This window comes from Mobula birostris, unplaced genomic scaffold (genome assembly GCF_030028105.1).
Source record: "Mobula birostris isolate sMobBir1 unplaced genomic scaffold, sMobBir1.hap1 scaffold_361, whole genome shotgun sequence".
NCBI lineage: Eukaryota > Metazoa > Chordata > Chondrichthyes > Myliobatiformes > Myliobatidae > Mobula > Mobula birostris.
The window spans coordinates 104399-121075 of record NW_027276683.1 but is presented as its reverse complement, the minus strand read 5'-3'; the positions used below and the strand labels follow the sequence as shown (position 1 = coordinate 121075).

Below are 16677 nucleotides of genomic sequence, written 5' to 3'. Positions count from 1 at the left end.
TTCTTCTGAATTCCGGAGAGTATAGTCCCAGGCAACTCAATCTCTCCTCATAGGTTAACCCCTTCATCTCTGGAATCAACCTGGTGAACCTCCTCTGCACTGCCTCCAAAGCCAGTGTATCCTTCCTCAAGTATGGAGACCAGAACTGCACACATTACTCCAGGTGTGGTTTCACCAGTACCCTGTATAGTTGCAGCATGACCTCCCTGCTCTTGAATTCAATCCCTCTAGCACAGAAAGCCAACATTCGGTTTGCCTTCCTAATAACCTGTGCACCTGCAAGCCAACTTTTTGCGATTCATGCACAAGCACTCCCAGGTCCCTCTGCACAACAGCATGCTGCAATCTTTCACCATTTAAATAATGATCTGCTCTTCTATTATTCCTTCCAAAGTGGATGATCTCGCATTTACCAATGTTGTATTCCATCTGCCAGACCTTGGCCCACTCATTTAACCTATCCATATCCCTCTGCAGACTCCCCACATCCTCTGTACAATTTGCTTTTCCACTCATGCGAAGATAAAACAAATGACCCTGTCATTACCTCTCGATTCCTAACATGCCTCATGTGATTGCTGTACCTTTAAACAACTCGGAGTTTATAAGCCATAAAACTACCCGCTATGGATCAGAACTGAAGAAGCCTCTTGGATGAGTGGCAGAACGACTTCTAGACAACACAGCAAGTTCAGTTGCCCTTGATTTACTACTGCTTGATATACATGCGTCTGATTAATTAAATCCCTGTTAATTGTTATTTAATGGCATTATTTCCCAACTCCTCTTTAAGTAGTTGGTGCACCCTTTGCTTTTCTGCAACACCATGATATTGGAACGTCTTGAATTGTTTTCCAAGTTCTGCAGGATGTCCCCAAACCTTGTCTCTCCAACTGTGATTAAAAGGTTAGGAAGAACAGTTACTGCCGTGGCTCTTCCTGTCTATAGAGTAACATTTATGAGATATCTGTTTGGGTAGAGATGTGGCATTAATTGTCTTTCTGCTCCACCAATCCTCTGTTGGCTGTTTTTCAGCTCTGTGGATAGATGGGAGCAAGATTACATTACACTCTTCCCATCATGCGCATTTGCAGACTAGTCCCATTTAAAAGGCAAACCTACAATAGTGAATGACATTTTCAATATGTGATTGGCGGTCTAGGATGCTGGTGGTGTGAACTTATGTAGTCTTCTGTCGTGACCATTTTTAGGGATGTGATAAATTTTTAAACTCTTTCAGAATAAGAAGAGTAAAATGAAGATGCCATCATTGGTGAAAAAGTGGCAGAGCATTCAACGGGAGCTAGACGAGGATGAACACTCAAGCTCCAGTGAAGATGAGCAGAGAGCGATTCTGGCGCAAAAGCGGATAGAAGAGTGGAAGCAGCAGCAGCTGATCAGGTGAGCTCCCTGGCCCTGGCCACAGTCTGAAGGAAGGTTTGTGCACAGTGGTCATGAGTCGTGCAAGGGATGCTGTGGTGAATAGAGCAGTTGTAGAGTAGTGATTGCAGGCCAAATCAAGCCAACATCCTCTTGAAAAATCTGGTGGTTTCATAATGGAGTAGTTCAGTAACAGAAATCAATTAATCTGATACAGGCCCCAGGCGCAGATATGATGAATCACAATGACAGAACCATTTTTTTTATCAACACCATTCACATGATTTGCAAACTGAGTAAAGTAATTCTCATTTGTACATCTTACCTTTTTCCCCTGGATGAGATATCTTTGCCTTTCACATCCCTTCCAAAAATGTTTTTCAGTATGGGAGTATTAAATGGGAATAGTGTCCAATATTCCAGAAAATCTACTACCAAAATACAGTAATAGTTTGCTGTATTGTATCCTCTAATATCATCACAATGATTTATTATGGTCACCCTTTCTGTTCCCCTACTTTCACTTTTACTTTCATGTTCTGCTTTATGTCCTTGGGCTCGCTGGCCTCCAGGATGTCACCCATTTAGACAGAATTTGTTGCTGATAGAGGTGGACGATGAGGAGAGTGCGGAGTCCACCAAGCGATCTTTAAATGTTAGGCAAATTACCATAAGATCTGGAAGTAGGAGTATAGCAAAAGGAAATGACATCCAGTTCAAGAACCATACTTAACAGCAGAACATTGAGGTGTCTAGCGTTCTTGTGTGTGAAGCACGAAGTATGCAGGTAAAGGAAGTAGGTTGGCAAATAGAAATGCTGGCTTTGATTGAAAATAGGGTGGAGGGTAAATGGCACATGTAACACCACACAGTACAGTGTACAGTTTTGGCTTATTTATTTAAGAATGTATTTGCATTGGAAATATTTTCAAGAAAGTTGATCAGAATGATTCATAAGATGGTGTGAGAAAGGGTTAGGCTTGAGACAAAGCCTCAAATTTGGGGGAATAGATTTGGGTTGGAGATGAGAAACTGCTTTTCCTAGAGAGTAGTGAAGCTGGAATTCTCTGCCTAGGGAAGCAGATAAGGCTACCTCATTAAATATATTTAAGGCACAATTAGATAGATTTCTGTATGGCAGGGGAATCGAGGGTTATGGGGGGAAAGGTTGAGCTGAGTCCATGGCCAGATCAGCAATGATGTTATTATATGGCAGAGCAGACTCAACAGGCTAGTAACCCTACTACTACTTGTTTCTTATGTTAAGCAAGAATATACACCTTCAGCTGTGTCAGGTTGGTAAGCGCAAAATGATGCATACACTACAACTCTGAAATAAAACTAAAACGGTATAAGCACCCAACTTTTCTTGGAAGCCAAACAGTTAACACTTCAACTTCTTGACCTTTCCTCCAAACCTTAATATTCAATGTCTTGCCACACAGGTGAAGCTACAATCCCTTTCTCAAGTAAATATTCAGATGTTTGATGGGATGTAAGGATATTGGGAAAGCGTATGAAAAATAGAAGGTGGTGTTAGGATTTTCATCCATTTCTCTGTACTTGTCCTGGTCACCTGCCTGTGTCTGTTTAAATGTGCAGTGGTCAAGCTGAGAAAAATGCCAACTTTGAAGCGCTACCAGAAGACTGGCGGGAGAGACTGAAGCGGAGGAAAATGGCTTCAAACTCCTAACATTCTGAGTTTTATACTATGTGTAAATTATTTTTCTACCTTTATACAGAACGGTTTATATTTGTGTAAATCACTGAGTAGATGGTGGGTCTGTGAGCAGTTTGGTGCATGAGCATATTTGGTGGATAATAGAGTATACTGCTTTCAATTTTCTAGTATTGAGCTATGAAAATTTTCCATGTAATAAAATGACGTGCATCCAGGTTGTGAACTAATGGTGCCCATTTGCAATTTCATATATGCTGTACATTTGTATATAACAATAAACCTTTTTTACAATAGCTTGGGATCTCTTGTCTGAATCTATAATGTATTTTGTCGCTTGCCTACCACATATTCCATCCTCTTCCTGATATGTGCCCTACTAGCCCAATGTGCTCACAGCACCCAGTTATACCCACAGAATGGCCTGTATAACCCTGGCTCTCAGTCCAGGGAACTATGTATCATTTAGCTTAATGACGTTCAGGAAAATAATGGTATTCCACTCAGCTAAGGTATTGATCTGTTTCTGTGCTGTCTAATCTAACCCTATAACTTAGTAAGTCCCTTATGCTACCATTTGGTAATTGTCTCCCTGTATTCATTGTAAGTAAAAATGGTAATGCAATTACTCCTTCTCCAAAATACAGACTCCTCGGGTGACTATAGATGCCAATTTGGGATCCACATATCGGGATGCTGGTGCATTCCCTTGATGAGGAACGGCAGCCACCACACAGATTGAGGTCAGGGTCCAGTGGCATGGCTGCTGCAGCCTTGCTTTATATTTACTGCCATTGTGATATGTCATCATCTGCCAGCTCCACCATTGAGGCTTGTTGAATCATTCTTTGTCTGGGACCTCCTCCTTAACCTTATTGCTATATGTGACCCTACTAACCCAAGGATGGCTAAGCACCAGATAGCATTGCTCTCAGCAACTCAATCCTTCCCATCACAAAAAAGTGATGATCCTCAAAGAAGCAAGTAAGGAAAATAACTTGTTCATATTCCATTAGAATAAGATGAGGAAGAGGCTCCAAGAGCATCCTTGGTGATGGCAGGGCCCAGAATATGAGTGTGAGCTGAAACATTTACATCCATTTTCAGCAGGTGGATGATTTATAGAACATAGAATAGTACAGCACATTACAGGCCCCTTGGCCCACAATGTTGTGCCAACCCTCAAACCCTGCCTCCCATATAACCCCCCACTTTAAATTCCTCCATATACCTGTCTAGTAGTCTTTTAAACTTCACAAGTGTATTTGCCTCCACCACTGACTCGGGCAGAGCATTCCACGCACCAACCACTGTTTGAGTAAAAAAACTTTCCTCTAATATCCCCCTTGAACTTCCCACCCCTTACGTTAAAGCCATGTCCTCTTGTATTGAGCAGTGGTGCCCTGGGGAAGAGGCGCTGGCTATCCACTCTATCTATTCCTCTTATTATCTTGTACACCTCTATCATGTCTCCTCTCATCCTCCTTCTCTCCAAAGAGTAAAGCCCTAGCTCCCTTAATCTCTGATCATAATGCATACTCTCTAAACCATGCAGCATCCTGGTAAATCTCCTCTGTACCCTTTCCTTGTTTCTGAGACTTCACCATCTAGCCAATTCAATTCCAGATGAGGGCACTAGATGCAAAAAGTTCATAGGATCAGACAACGTCCCAGCTGTGGATGTGCTCCAGAACTAGCCGCTTCCATAAAAATGTTCCTTTTCGGGCACCTACAGGAGAGGAGTAAGGACAGCCCCTCAATCCCCCTCTGCCATTCAGTGTTCTGACTGTAATCTCAGCTCTGCATTTCTTCCTCCCTTCAGTAACCTCACTGAACCCCCTTCCCCACCACACTGAATTGTGTCTACATCTGCCTTAAAATATCAAGACCCCTTAAGGAAAAGTCCAAAACTCACAACACTGACAATTTCTTTTGCCTCCTCTCTTGTATGTATGACCTATTACTTTAAGACAAACTAGAACATTGCGGAATGTCAATTTGGCAGGAAAGTATAAAATTTTTGAGAGATTGCAGAGCTCGTGAGATGCAGAGGGATCTGGATGTCCTAGAGAATGAATTACAAACAGCAAGTAATTAGGTAGTCATTGTTTTCTTTTAAATCCTGGTGGAGGTCTTTCACCTTCAGTGTTTCACTTTCCAGAAATGTTGCCTGACCTGATAAGTGCTTCAGGCATCCATAGTATTTTAGTTTTCAGAATATTCTTCATTGTTAGGAAAATTGATCAGAAAAGTAGAGTGTGCTTTAGTGGTACAAGTGAGTTTATATTTGAAATAAGATGGACAGTATTAGTCTCCTGGTCAATGGAAGGATGTCACTGTTGGATGAAGTTCAGGTTAACTAGACATAGAATGAGCAGGTTATAAGGTTAATTGGGCTGAGCTTGTGTCTGCTGAAGTTCAGAAGAGTGAAAGATAAAAGAAAGTAACATTCTGAGGGATCTTGATAAGCTGGATGTTGAGAGGATGTTTTCACAAGTGGGAAACTAAAGGGTCACCGTTTAAACAGGGGCTCCTACTTAAGGCAGATGAGGTCATGAGTCTTTGGAACTCTTTCTGAAAAGGTAGCAGAAGCAGTCTTCCAATATTTTTGACTGATAAATTCTTGGTAAGCTTGTGGGTTACTGAGGTTGGTGAGAGCCTGTCAGGGAACAGTCAGACTAGTCTGATCTTATTGAGTGACAGAGCAGTCATAGATACTGCTCCTGCACCTGATTTTGTATGTATACTCGTACATAAATATTTCTAGTTCCCAAGAGCAGGTTAGGGACTGGTTGGTGAGGGAATTACCCCCGATACCCCGAGGCCTGTTCCCCTAACCACAGCGCATTAGCAGTGTGTTGGAATTTTCCACAGATACCTGAATGGACAACTCCATCTATTCAAAAAGGTTGATATCATTCAGGACAAAGTAGTCTGCTTGACTGGCACCCTGTGACCACCCTTAAGACTGTTAATCTCTCCAATTTCCCATTCCCTCCACAACTCATTTTGAACCCTCATCAGGTTAGCCTCTAGTTTGTGGAGAAACTACAGAATTTCCCAATGATTATTTCTAACTACTCAGCAGGATTAGGGTCACAAGACTGCAGATGCTGGAATCTGGAGCAACAAGCAACATTCTTTGGTATTTAAACTTGTGAAGACTTGTACATCAACAAGATGTGCTACGCTTCTCGTCAAAACTAGTTTTCCCAATTATTTACAAATCAGCAAGCTTACTATTGTCTTTCTGCACTACTTGTACATCTCCTTATCTTAAATGTGTTTCTGGACTTGTGGCAATAATCTGTACTCTTAATCTTGGTCCATGTATGTTGTTAATGGAATGTTGATCGGGCTTGCCTGGTGGGCTGGATGTATGAAATATAATATACTTTCTTGGCAAGTAGGATGAAAAGAACTAGGTCAACACAACTAAAAACAGCAAATTTAAAATGTTGGAAAAAATGAGGTGGTCAGGGAGCAAGAGAAAGTGATAATGAGGACTCATCATTAAAACTGAGAAAGAGAAAAGTTAGTGTAAGTAGCCCAGTAGTTATGATTTTTGTTTATTGTTAAAGGGTTGTTGACTCAAAATGTTGGTTTCTCTTTCCATAAATGCTTTCTGGTGTAGTATGGTGTACAATGAAGAAGGTTATCTAAACTACAACAGGATTTAAATCAACTCGGAACATTGGAAGGCTAGTGGCAGATAGAATTTTGCTTTAACTTCAAGATAATGCATTTCTACAAGTTAAGACAGAACAGGGCTTAAACAGTAAACAGCAGTACCCTGGGGAGAATTGTAGGCCAGAGAGACCAAGGGGTACACATACATAGTTCACAGAAAGTGGTGACATGGGTAGGTGGTTGTGAAGAAGGCATGTAACATGTTGCCTTCAGATAAAGCACTGACTACAAGAACTTATGAGGAGCTGAAGACACATCTGGAGCATTGTGAACATCCACAGCAGATGCCATCTTATTGGCTCTTCACACAACACTGGAACATCTAGACAGCAAAGATGCATAAATCAGAATGTTTTAAGCTCGGCATTCAATACTATTATCCCTTCAGAACTAATTATTAAGCTTCAAGACTTTGGCCTCAAGGCCACCACAATTGTATCCTCAATTTCCTCACTTGCAGACTCTAGTCAGTTCATGATCTCCATCAGCACAGGTGTACCAAAGGCTGTGTGCTTACCCCCCTGCTCTACTCACTTTACAGTTGTGACTGTGTGGCTAAGTACAGTTCCAATGTCATATTCAAGTTTGCTGATAACACTGCTATCATGAACCAAATTAAAGGTGATGATGAATCAGCATATAGGATGGAGACTGAAAATCTGGCCGAGTGGTCCCACTACAACAACTTCTTGATCAAAGTCAGCGAGACCAAGGAATTGATTATTGACTTCAGGAGGAGGAAACCAGAAGTCCATGAGCCAATCCTCATTAGGGAATCAGAGGTGGAGATGAACAGCAACTTTAAGTTCCTTGGTGTTTTCATTTCAGAGGACCTGACCTGGGCCCAGCACGCAAGTGTAATTATGAAGAAAGCACAGCAGCGCCTCTACTTCCTCAGGACTTTGCGGAGATTTGGCATAGCATCTAAAATTTTGACAAGCTTCTGTAGATGTGTGGTGGAGAGTATATTGACTGACTGCATCACAGCCTGATATGGAAACACCAATGCCCTTGAATGAAAAATCCTACAAAAAGTAGTGGATATAGCCCAATCCATCACAGGTAAAGCCCTCCTAATCATTGAGCACATCTACGTGAATTGCTGTCGCAGGAAAGCAGCACCCAGGACATGTTTTCTTCTTGCTGCTGCCATCAGGAAGAAGGCACAAGAGTCTTAGGGTGCACACCACCAGGTTTAGGAAAAGTTACTAACCCTCAACCATCGGGCTCTTAAACAAAGGGGATATCTTCACTCAACTTACCTTAGAAATGTTCCCACAACCTATGGACTCACTTTCAAGGACTCTTCATCTCATGTTCTCAATATTTATTGTTTATTTATTTATATTAATGTCTCTTCTTTTTGTGCTTGCACAGTTTGTTGACTCTGCACTCTGGTTGAAAGCTGTAGTTTGGAGGTTGTTCGTTGATTCTGTTATAGTTATTATTTTATAGATCTGTTGAGTACACCCACAAGAAAATGAATCTCTGGGTTGTATATGGTGACATATATGTACTCTGATAATAAAATTTACTTTAAACTTTTTGTATGTGCACAGTTTGTTGTCTTTTGCACACGGGTTTCACAACCAGCTGGTGCAGTCTTTCGTTGATTCTATTGTGGTTATTGGATTTGAGTATGCCCACAAGAAAATGAATCTCAGGGTTGTATATGGATAATAAATTTACTTTGAACTCCGTGAGTAATACTGGTTGCCATATTATAGGAAGGATGAGATTAAGCAAAAGAGGGTGCAGAAAAGATTTACGAAGATTTTGCACTAACTGGAGGACTTCAGAAGTGAGAAGAGACCAGAGAGGCAGGGACTTGTTTTCCCCAAAGTATCGAAGGCTGAGAGGTGAACTCGTAGAGGTTTATAAAATATCATATTGACTCCATCAGTCTTTTTTCCCAGAGTTGGGGAGTCTAAAACCAGAGGGCATAGACTCAAATGGGACCCGAGGGACAGTTTTTTCACACAAGGTGGTAGGTATATGGAAAGGGTTGCTAGTGGAAGTGGTTGAATCAGGTATGATTACAATGTTTAAAAGAGCACATGGTTTACAGAGGGATATGGACCAAAGCCATGTAAATGAGACTAGATCAGGAAGGCACATTGGTTGGCATGGATGGGTTAGGCTGTAGGGCTTGATTCAATGCTGTATAACGAAGAGCATTTTCAATATTTGTTTCAAATTTTGAACATCTACAGCTTTTTATTTGCCTCCATTCTGCTTCTGTCCTGCGACTCTGTCTGCCTGGCTTCAGAAATGGATGCACTCCATTCAAAATCTTTTATGTTCTACAGTACTCTTATAAGACCATAAGACCAGAAGTCAGCCATTCAGCCCATTGAGTCTGCTCCGCCATTTTATCATGAGCTGATTCATTCTCCCATTTAGTCCCACTCCCCCGCCTTCTCACCATAATCTTTGATGCCCTGGCTACTCAGATACCTATCAATCTCTGCCTTAAATACACCCAATGACTTGGCCTCCACTGCCACCCGTGGCAACAAATTCCATAGATTTACCACCTTCTGGCTAAAAAAATTTCTTCGCATTTCTGTTCTGAGTGGGAGCCCTTCAATCCTTAAATCATGCCCTCTTGTACTAGACTCCCCCATCATGGGAAACAACCATTCTGTCCATGCCTTTCAACATTCAAAATGTTTCTATGAGGTCTCCCCTCATTCTTCTAAACTCCAAGGAATACAGTCCTAGAGCGGACAAACGTTCCTCATATGTTAACCCTCTCATTCCCGGAATCATTCTAATGAATCTTCTCTGTACCCTCTCCAACGTCAGCACATCCTTTCCTAAATAAGGAGACCAAAACTCTCCAGCGCCTTATAGAGCCTCAACATCACATCCGTGCTCCTATATTCTATTCCTCTAGAAATGAATGCCAACATTGTGTTCACCGCCTTCACCACCAACTCAACCTGGAGGTTAACCTTAGCGGTATCCTGTACGGGGACTCCCAAGTCCTGTTGCACCTCAGAACTTTGAATTCTCTCCCCATTTAAATAATAGTCTGCCCATTTATTTCTTCTGCCAAAATGCATAACCATACACTTTCCAACATTGTATTTCATTTGCCACTTCTTTGCCCATTCTTTGAACCTATCCAAGTCTCTCTGCAGACTCTCCGTTACCTCAGCACTACCAGCCCCTCCACCTATCTTCGTATCGTCAGCAATTTTAGCCACAAAGCCATCTATTCCATAATCCAAATCGTTGATGTACAATGTAAAAAGAAGTAGCCACAACACGGACCTCGGTGGAACACCACTGGTAACCAGCAGCCAACCAGAATAGGATCCCTTTATTCCCTCTCTCTGTTTCCTGCCAATCAGCCAACGCTCTATCCACGTATGTAACTTTCCCGTAATTCCATGGGCTCTTATCTTGTTAAGTAGCCTCATGTGTGGCACCTTGTCAAAGGCCTTCTGAAAATCCAAATATACAACATCCACTACATCTCCCTTGTCTAGCCTACTTGTAATTTCCTCAAAAAATTGTAATAGGTTTGTCAGGCAGGATTTTCCTTTAAGGAATCCATGCTGAGTTCTGCCTATCTTGTCATATGCTTCCAGGTACTCTGTAACCTCATCCTTGTCAATCGATTCCAACAACTTCCCAACCACCGATGTCAAGCTAATGGGTCTATAATTTCCTTTTTGCTTCCTTGCCCCCTTCTTAAATAGCAGAGTGACATTTGCAATCTTCCAGTCCTCCAGAATCATGCCAGAATCCCGACTTCTGAAAGATCATCGCCAATGCCTCTGTAATCTCCAAAGCTACTTCCTTCAGAGCACGAGGGTGCATTCCATCTGGTCCGGGAGATTTATCTACCTTTAGACTATTCAGCTTCCTGAGTACTTTCTCTGTCGTAATTGTGACTGCGCACACTTCTCTTCCCTGCCACCCTTGAGTGTCTGGTATACTGCTGATGTCTTCCTCAGTGAAGAGTGATGCAAGAGACTCATTCAGTTCCTCTGCCTTCTCCTTATTTCCCATTACAATTTTTGCAGCATCATTTTCTATCGGTCCTATATCTACTCTCACCTGTCTTTTACTCTTTATATACTTGAAAAAGCTTTTAGTATCCTCTTTGATATTATTTGCTAGCTTCCTTTCATAATTAATCTTTTCCCTCTTAATGACCTTCTTAGTTTTCTTTTGTAAGCTTTTAAAAACTTCCCAATCCTCCCCACTAATTCCCACTATTTTTTGCTTCCTTGAATGCCCTCTCCTTTGCTTTAACTTTGGCTTTGACTTGTCTTGTCAGCCATGGTTGCATCCTTTTTCCATTTGAAAATTTCTTCTTTTTTGGAATATACCTGTCTTGCACCTTCCTCACTTCTCACATAAACTCCAGCCACTGCTGCTCTGCCGTCCTTCCCGCCAGTGTCCCTTTCCGGTCAACTTTGACCAGTTCTTCTCTCATGCCACTATAATTTCCTTTACTCCAATGAAATACCGACACATCAGATTTCAGCTTCTCTTTTTCAAATTTCACAGTGAACTCAATCACGTTATGATTACTGCCTCCTAAAGGTTCCTTCACCTCAATCTCTCTAATCACCTCCGGTTCATTACACAATACCCAATCCAGTACAGCCGATCCCTTAGTGGGCTCAACAATGAGCTGTTCTAAAAAGCCATCTCGCAGACACTCTACAAATTCTCTCTCTTGAGATCCAGTGCCGATCTGCTTTTCCCAACCCACTGGCATGTTAAGATCCCCCACTATTATCATAACACTGGCTTTCTGACAAGCCTTTCCTATTTCCTGTTGTAATTTGTAGTCCACATCACTGCAGCTGTTTGGAGGCCTATAAATAACTGCCATCAGGGTCCTTTTACCCCTGCTATTCCTTAGCTCAACCCATAAAGATACTGCACCTTCCGATCCTATATCACCTCTTTCTAATGATTTAATATCATTTCTTACCAATAAAGCCACGCCTCCCCCTCTGCCTACCTTCCTATCCTTCCGATACACCGTGTATCCTTGGACATTCAGCTCCCAGAGACATGCATCCTTTAGCCAGGTCTCAGTGATGGCCACAATATCATACCTGTCAATCTGTAGCTGTACGACAAGATCAACCACTTTATTCCTTATGCTGCATGCATTTAAGTATAACACCTTAAGACCATATTTCTGATACCAGTACAGAAAATTCAGTAAAGATTAAAATGTATTATCTTTGCATTTGAAGGCCGTTATAGCTTGTTTTTCATTATTTCTTTGAGTCAAGTGGCAACTTTCTTGACGTTAAAACGACATTATGCAAAATAGCCAGTGATTCTGTGGATTTCCATATCCTGCTTTAAACACAGTAGCTATTGGCACTGGCACTGCTCATTTACATAATATATTGGTATATGTACTTAATAGTGTTTCTGATGTCACTATGTCGTCGTCGTCGTGGCTATCCCTCGGGGTCGAGGATGATGGTCTTCATTCTGAAGAAGTGGCCCACAGAGCGGAGACGCCTGTGCGTGTATTTGTTTAACGTGTACTTGATGTTGCACTCCAAGAAGCACACGATACTTCAGAAATCAACCAACTGATTCCAATGGCATGGAAACCACGACGATTGGAGCTGATGAATTTATTGCAGCCTTCATCCGCCTTCACAGCCGTTGAGTTCGAAGTAACTTCATTCGCCCGTTCCCCCATTGAGATCTTGGTTGGATTGTTCTTTGTCAGGGATCTCACCCTCGACCTTACCGCCATGGGTGACCCTACCAGGAGCATAGCTCCAGACGGCATTGTTCTCGGGATCACAAGACCACACAAGCTTCTCAACCACGACAAGGTGACAATCCACGGAGAAGTCACTCTATCAGCACTACTTGAATGCAATCCACGCCAACCACGGGCTTTTCCTCTGCCTGTCTAGGAAGGTTATCAACTTCTTCCCCAGTCTCATCAAACTAATCATATTAGTTGCCCTTGAAAACGAAAGTAAGTATTCAAATATTTGTTTTCTTATGCAGCTAAATGCCCCGTGGGCTTTTAAATTTGCCATATGTATAATCTTCATCAAATTGGCTCTCCGATCACACTGTCCCACTCTGTATTCAGTCTGGACCTGACCGTACCTGCTCTGGATTTCACGGTCACTGCTCTGGCTTCACTCCGTTCCTCACTCACTGTACCTGCTCCGGATGCTCGACACCGGACCGTCTCCACTGTAATCCTGCGCTGGGTCCGGCCGCTTCCTGAATTCCCGAGAGCCCTCGCCGAGTGTTGTTGGTGTTGCCAGGCGACGGCCAGGGAAAGTGTGGGTTCGAGGGAGCCCGGGGGAGAACGCCTGTGAATGTTTGGAAGCTCGGATGGGGAAGAAGGGTGACTGGAAGAGGGAGTGAACAAGCAAAGGGTGAGAGAAGGGGTGGAAGGGAGAGAAGGGGTGGGACGGAAAAGGGAGTGAGAGGAGGGAGGAGTAGGAGAGGAAGAGAAGGGAGAGCGTGTGTGGGGAGTGGGAGAGGCAGCAACGTCTGAGATTCCAGTCGGTGAGCGGGGTAGGACGAGGGGAAAGGGAGTGGGAAGAGCCGGGGTCGACCAGTGTTGGGGGTGAGTCAAGCCACGGGAGCCGAGAGATCCAGCCACCGCGGTTCGAGGCAGCGACTCCCTGCGGAGGGAGAATCACTGGAGTCAGAGCCCTGGACAGGTATCAGACCCACTCGTTCGCTGGATGACTAAATGCGGAATGTGCTTGGTGTGAGAGTGAGGTCGACCGGGAGTATGTGTGCGTACACGCTCAGGGATTGGCTGCTCAAGGAAGATGCAGAGAGTCCTCAGACCACACTCGTGTGAGATGGAGTGTGTAGGAAGCTCACAGTAGGAACTCAGAACTGGGCATTTGCAGAGAAAACATCAGAGGTAAAAAGGAAAGGACTGGAAGAAGGGAGGTGGAAAGGAATCAAAGTAGAGAGAAATAAGGCCAATGGGACACCAGCGTCTGAAAGGACAGCTTTGCCTGGGCTGTCCTGCTTGTGGATATTGAGGAGAAGGTAGATGAGGGTAATGGGTCTCTAATCTGTGTGTCTCTCCACAAATGCTGCCTGACTTGCCGAGTATTTTTAGTATTTTCTTGTTTTATTTCAGACTTCTGGCATGTCGGTTTTTTTCTCTCTGTTTTCATCTTTGAATGGAAACAGGCTGGGCACTTTGGCTTGTATGTGCCAGGGAGCAAACATCAAGCCAGCTAGCAACTTTGAGTTTTAACAGGAAATGCCTGAAACACACAACATTCTTTTTTGTTGTAAAACAGGAGTAGGTGGTCTTACATCTGAAGAGGGAAGGGAAGACACAGGGGAGTCTGTGGAGTGGTGGTGGGGAAGAACAAAGGAGCCATAGCAGATGCTGATGCTGGAATCTGCAGCAACACACAAGGTGCTCGTGGAACTCACCAAGTCAGGCAGCATCCGTGGAGGGAAGTGAACAGTTAACATTTCAGATCAAGACACGTTATCGAGAGTGAAAGAGCAGAGGTAGCCAATATAAAGAGGTGAGAGGAAGAATTGGCAGGTAATAGGTAGATCCAAGTTAGGAGTGGTAATTGAATTGAATTGACTTTATTACTTATATCCTTCATGTACATGAGAAATAAAAAATCCTTACATTACATTTCTGTTCAAATGTGCAATATGAAATTACAGTAATTTATAATAAATATAGAAATACAATTGCATCAGCATGAGTTTATCAGTCTGATGGCCCGGTGGAAGAAGCTGTCCCAGAGCCTGTTGGTTCTGGTTTTTATGCTGCGGTACCATTTCCCGGATGGTGGCAGCTGGAACAGTTTGTGGTTGGGGTGACTCGGGTCTCCAATGATCTTCGAGCCCTTCTTACACACTCGTCATTGTAAATGACCTGTATAGTGGGGAGTTCACATCTGCAATTACGCTGGGCTGTCCACACCACTCTCTGCAGAGTCCTGCAGTTGAGGGAAGTACAGTTCCTATACCAGGCAGTGATGCAGCCAGTAAGGATGCTCTCAGTTGTGCCCCTGTAGAAAGTTCCTAGAATTTGGGGGGCCATACCAAATTTCTTCCACTGCCTGAGGTGAAAGAGGCGCTTTTGTGCTTTTTTCACCACACAGCCGGTATGTACAGACCTTGTGAGATTCTCTATGATGTTTGTGCAGAGGAACTTAAAGCTGTTCACCCTCTCAACCCCAGGTCTATTGATGCCTGTCTCCGTTCCTCCTGTAGTCCACAACCAGCTCCTTTGTTTTTGCGACATTGAGGGAGAGGTGGATTTCTTGACACCACTGTGTCAGGGTGATGACTTCCTCTCTGTAGGCCACCTCGTTATTGTTTGAGATTAGACCAATCAATGTAGTATCATCAGCAAATTTAATTAGCAGATTGGAGCTGTGGGTGGCAACACAGTTATGGCTATACAGGGAATAAAGGAGGGAGTTTAGTAAACAGCCCTGAGGGACACCTGTGTTGAGGGTCAGAGGGGGAGAGGTGAGGGAGCCCACTTTTACCACCTGCCAGTGATCTGACAAGAAGTCCAGGATCCAGCTGCACAAGGCAGGATGAAGGCTGAGGTCTTTGAGCTTCTTATTGAGCCTGGAGGGAATTATGGTGTTGAATGCTGAACTGTAGACCAAGAACAGCATTCTCACATAAGCATCCTTCTTCTCCAGATGTGTAAGGACGGTGTGTAGAGCCATGGCTATTGCATCAACTGTCGATCAGTTGTGTCGGTAGGTGAATTGTAGGGGGTCCAGTTTTGGTGGTAGCAAGCTGCAGGTGTAATCCCTGACCAGCCTCTCAAAGCATTTGCTTATTATTGAGGTGAGTGCAACAGTGCGCCAGTCATTCAGACATGTTACCTTGGCCTTTTTGGGTACAGGAACAATGATGGATGTTTTGAACCAAGAGGAGACTATACTGGGAGAGGGAGAGATTAAAAATGTCTGCAAACACACCTGCCAGTTGTGCTGTGCACATCTGAGTACCTGCCCGGGATGCTGTCTGGTCCTGCAGCCTTGTGAGTGTCCACCCGTTGGAAACACCTGCGTACTTTGACCTCAGAGATGACCAAGCTGCAGGCCGCATCAGCAGCTCTCCTCAGGGGCTCAGTATTGGCGACACCGAATCGAGTGTAAAGAAGATTTGGCTCAACTGGGAGAGAGGCAGCGATGTTGGAAACTCCACTGTTTTTAGATTTGAAGTCTGCGATGGTGAGCAGACCTTGCCATAAACTGCATGTGTTGTTGGTGGAAAGTTGTGTCTGAATTTTGTCCCTGTACTGTTGTTTCGCTGCCTTGATGACTTTGCGCAGATTGTAGCTGCATTTCTTGAGCTCCTGCTGGTTACTGGTGGTGAAAACTCTGTCTCGTGTGGTCAGTGCTGCTCGCACAGAACTGTTGATCCAGGGTCTCGGGTTTGGAAAGATCCTGACAGAGTTCTGTGGGACACCATTCTTGATGCACTTCTGGATGAAACTCATGACCCCTTCGGTGAACTTGGAGACATCCTCATCATGGAAGACGTTCCAAGCAATGTCATCAAAGAGGTCCTGCATCATGGAGGCCAATTGGTCGGACCAACAGTGGATGGTTTTAGCAATGCCGCCTCTTGTTTCAGCTTCTGCCTGTACTTTGGCACCAGAAAAATGGAGGAGTGATCTGATTTTCCAAATGGAGGGCAGAGGAGCGCTTTGTAAGCATTGCAGAAGGGAGAGTAGTAGTGGTCAAATATGCTATCTCCCGGAGTGCTCACCTGGATGTGTTGGCAAAACTTCGGAGAGACTTTCCTTCAGAGCCAGGTCAGTATCAGCCTGCGGTAGAATATACGTAGCTGTGATAATGACAGGGTAGGGGAGGAGAGAATGGGAATAGTGACAGAGGCAGGGAGGTGACAAGTGGAGGTGACAAATATTCCATGCTCAC

General features: G+C 43.7%; 1 protein-coding gene across 4 annotated transcripts in view; it reads left to right on the top strand.

Annotated features, from left to right (window-relative positions):
- LOC140193046 (formin-binding protein 4-like) overlaps positions 1 to 3354 on the top strand; it is a 58814-nt gene extending 55460 nt beyond the window's left edge. For 3 of the 4 annotated variants that reach the window (XM_072250490.1, XM_072250491.1, XM_072250489.1), the window contains 2 exons: positions 1241 to 1401; positions 2983 to 3354. In XM_072250490.1, the coding sequence (XP_072106591.1) occupies positions 1241 to 1401; positions 2983 to 3073 (252 nt within the window). In that variant the 3' untranslated portion in view covers positions 3074 to 3354. Of the gene's footprint in view, positions 1 to 1240; positions 1402 to 2982 lie in introns of those variants that run through there. The other variant, XM_072250492.1, reaches the window with a different exon arrangement.
- Positions 3355 to 16677: the final 13323 nt, after the last annotated feature.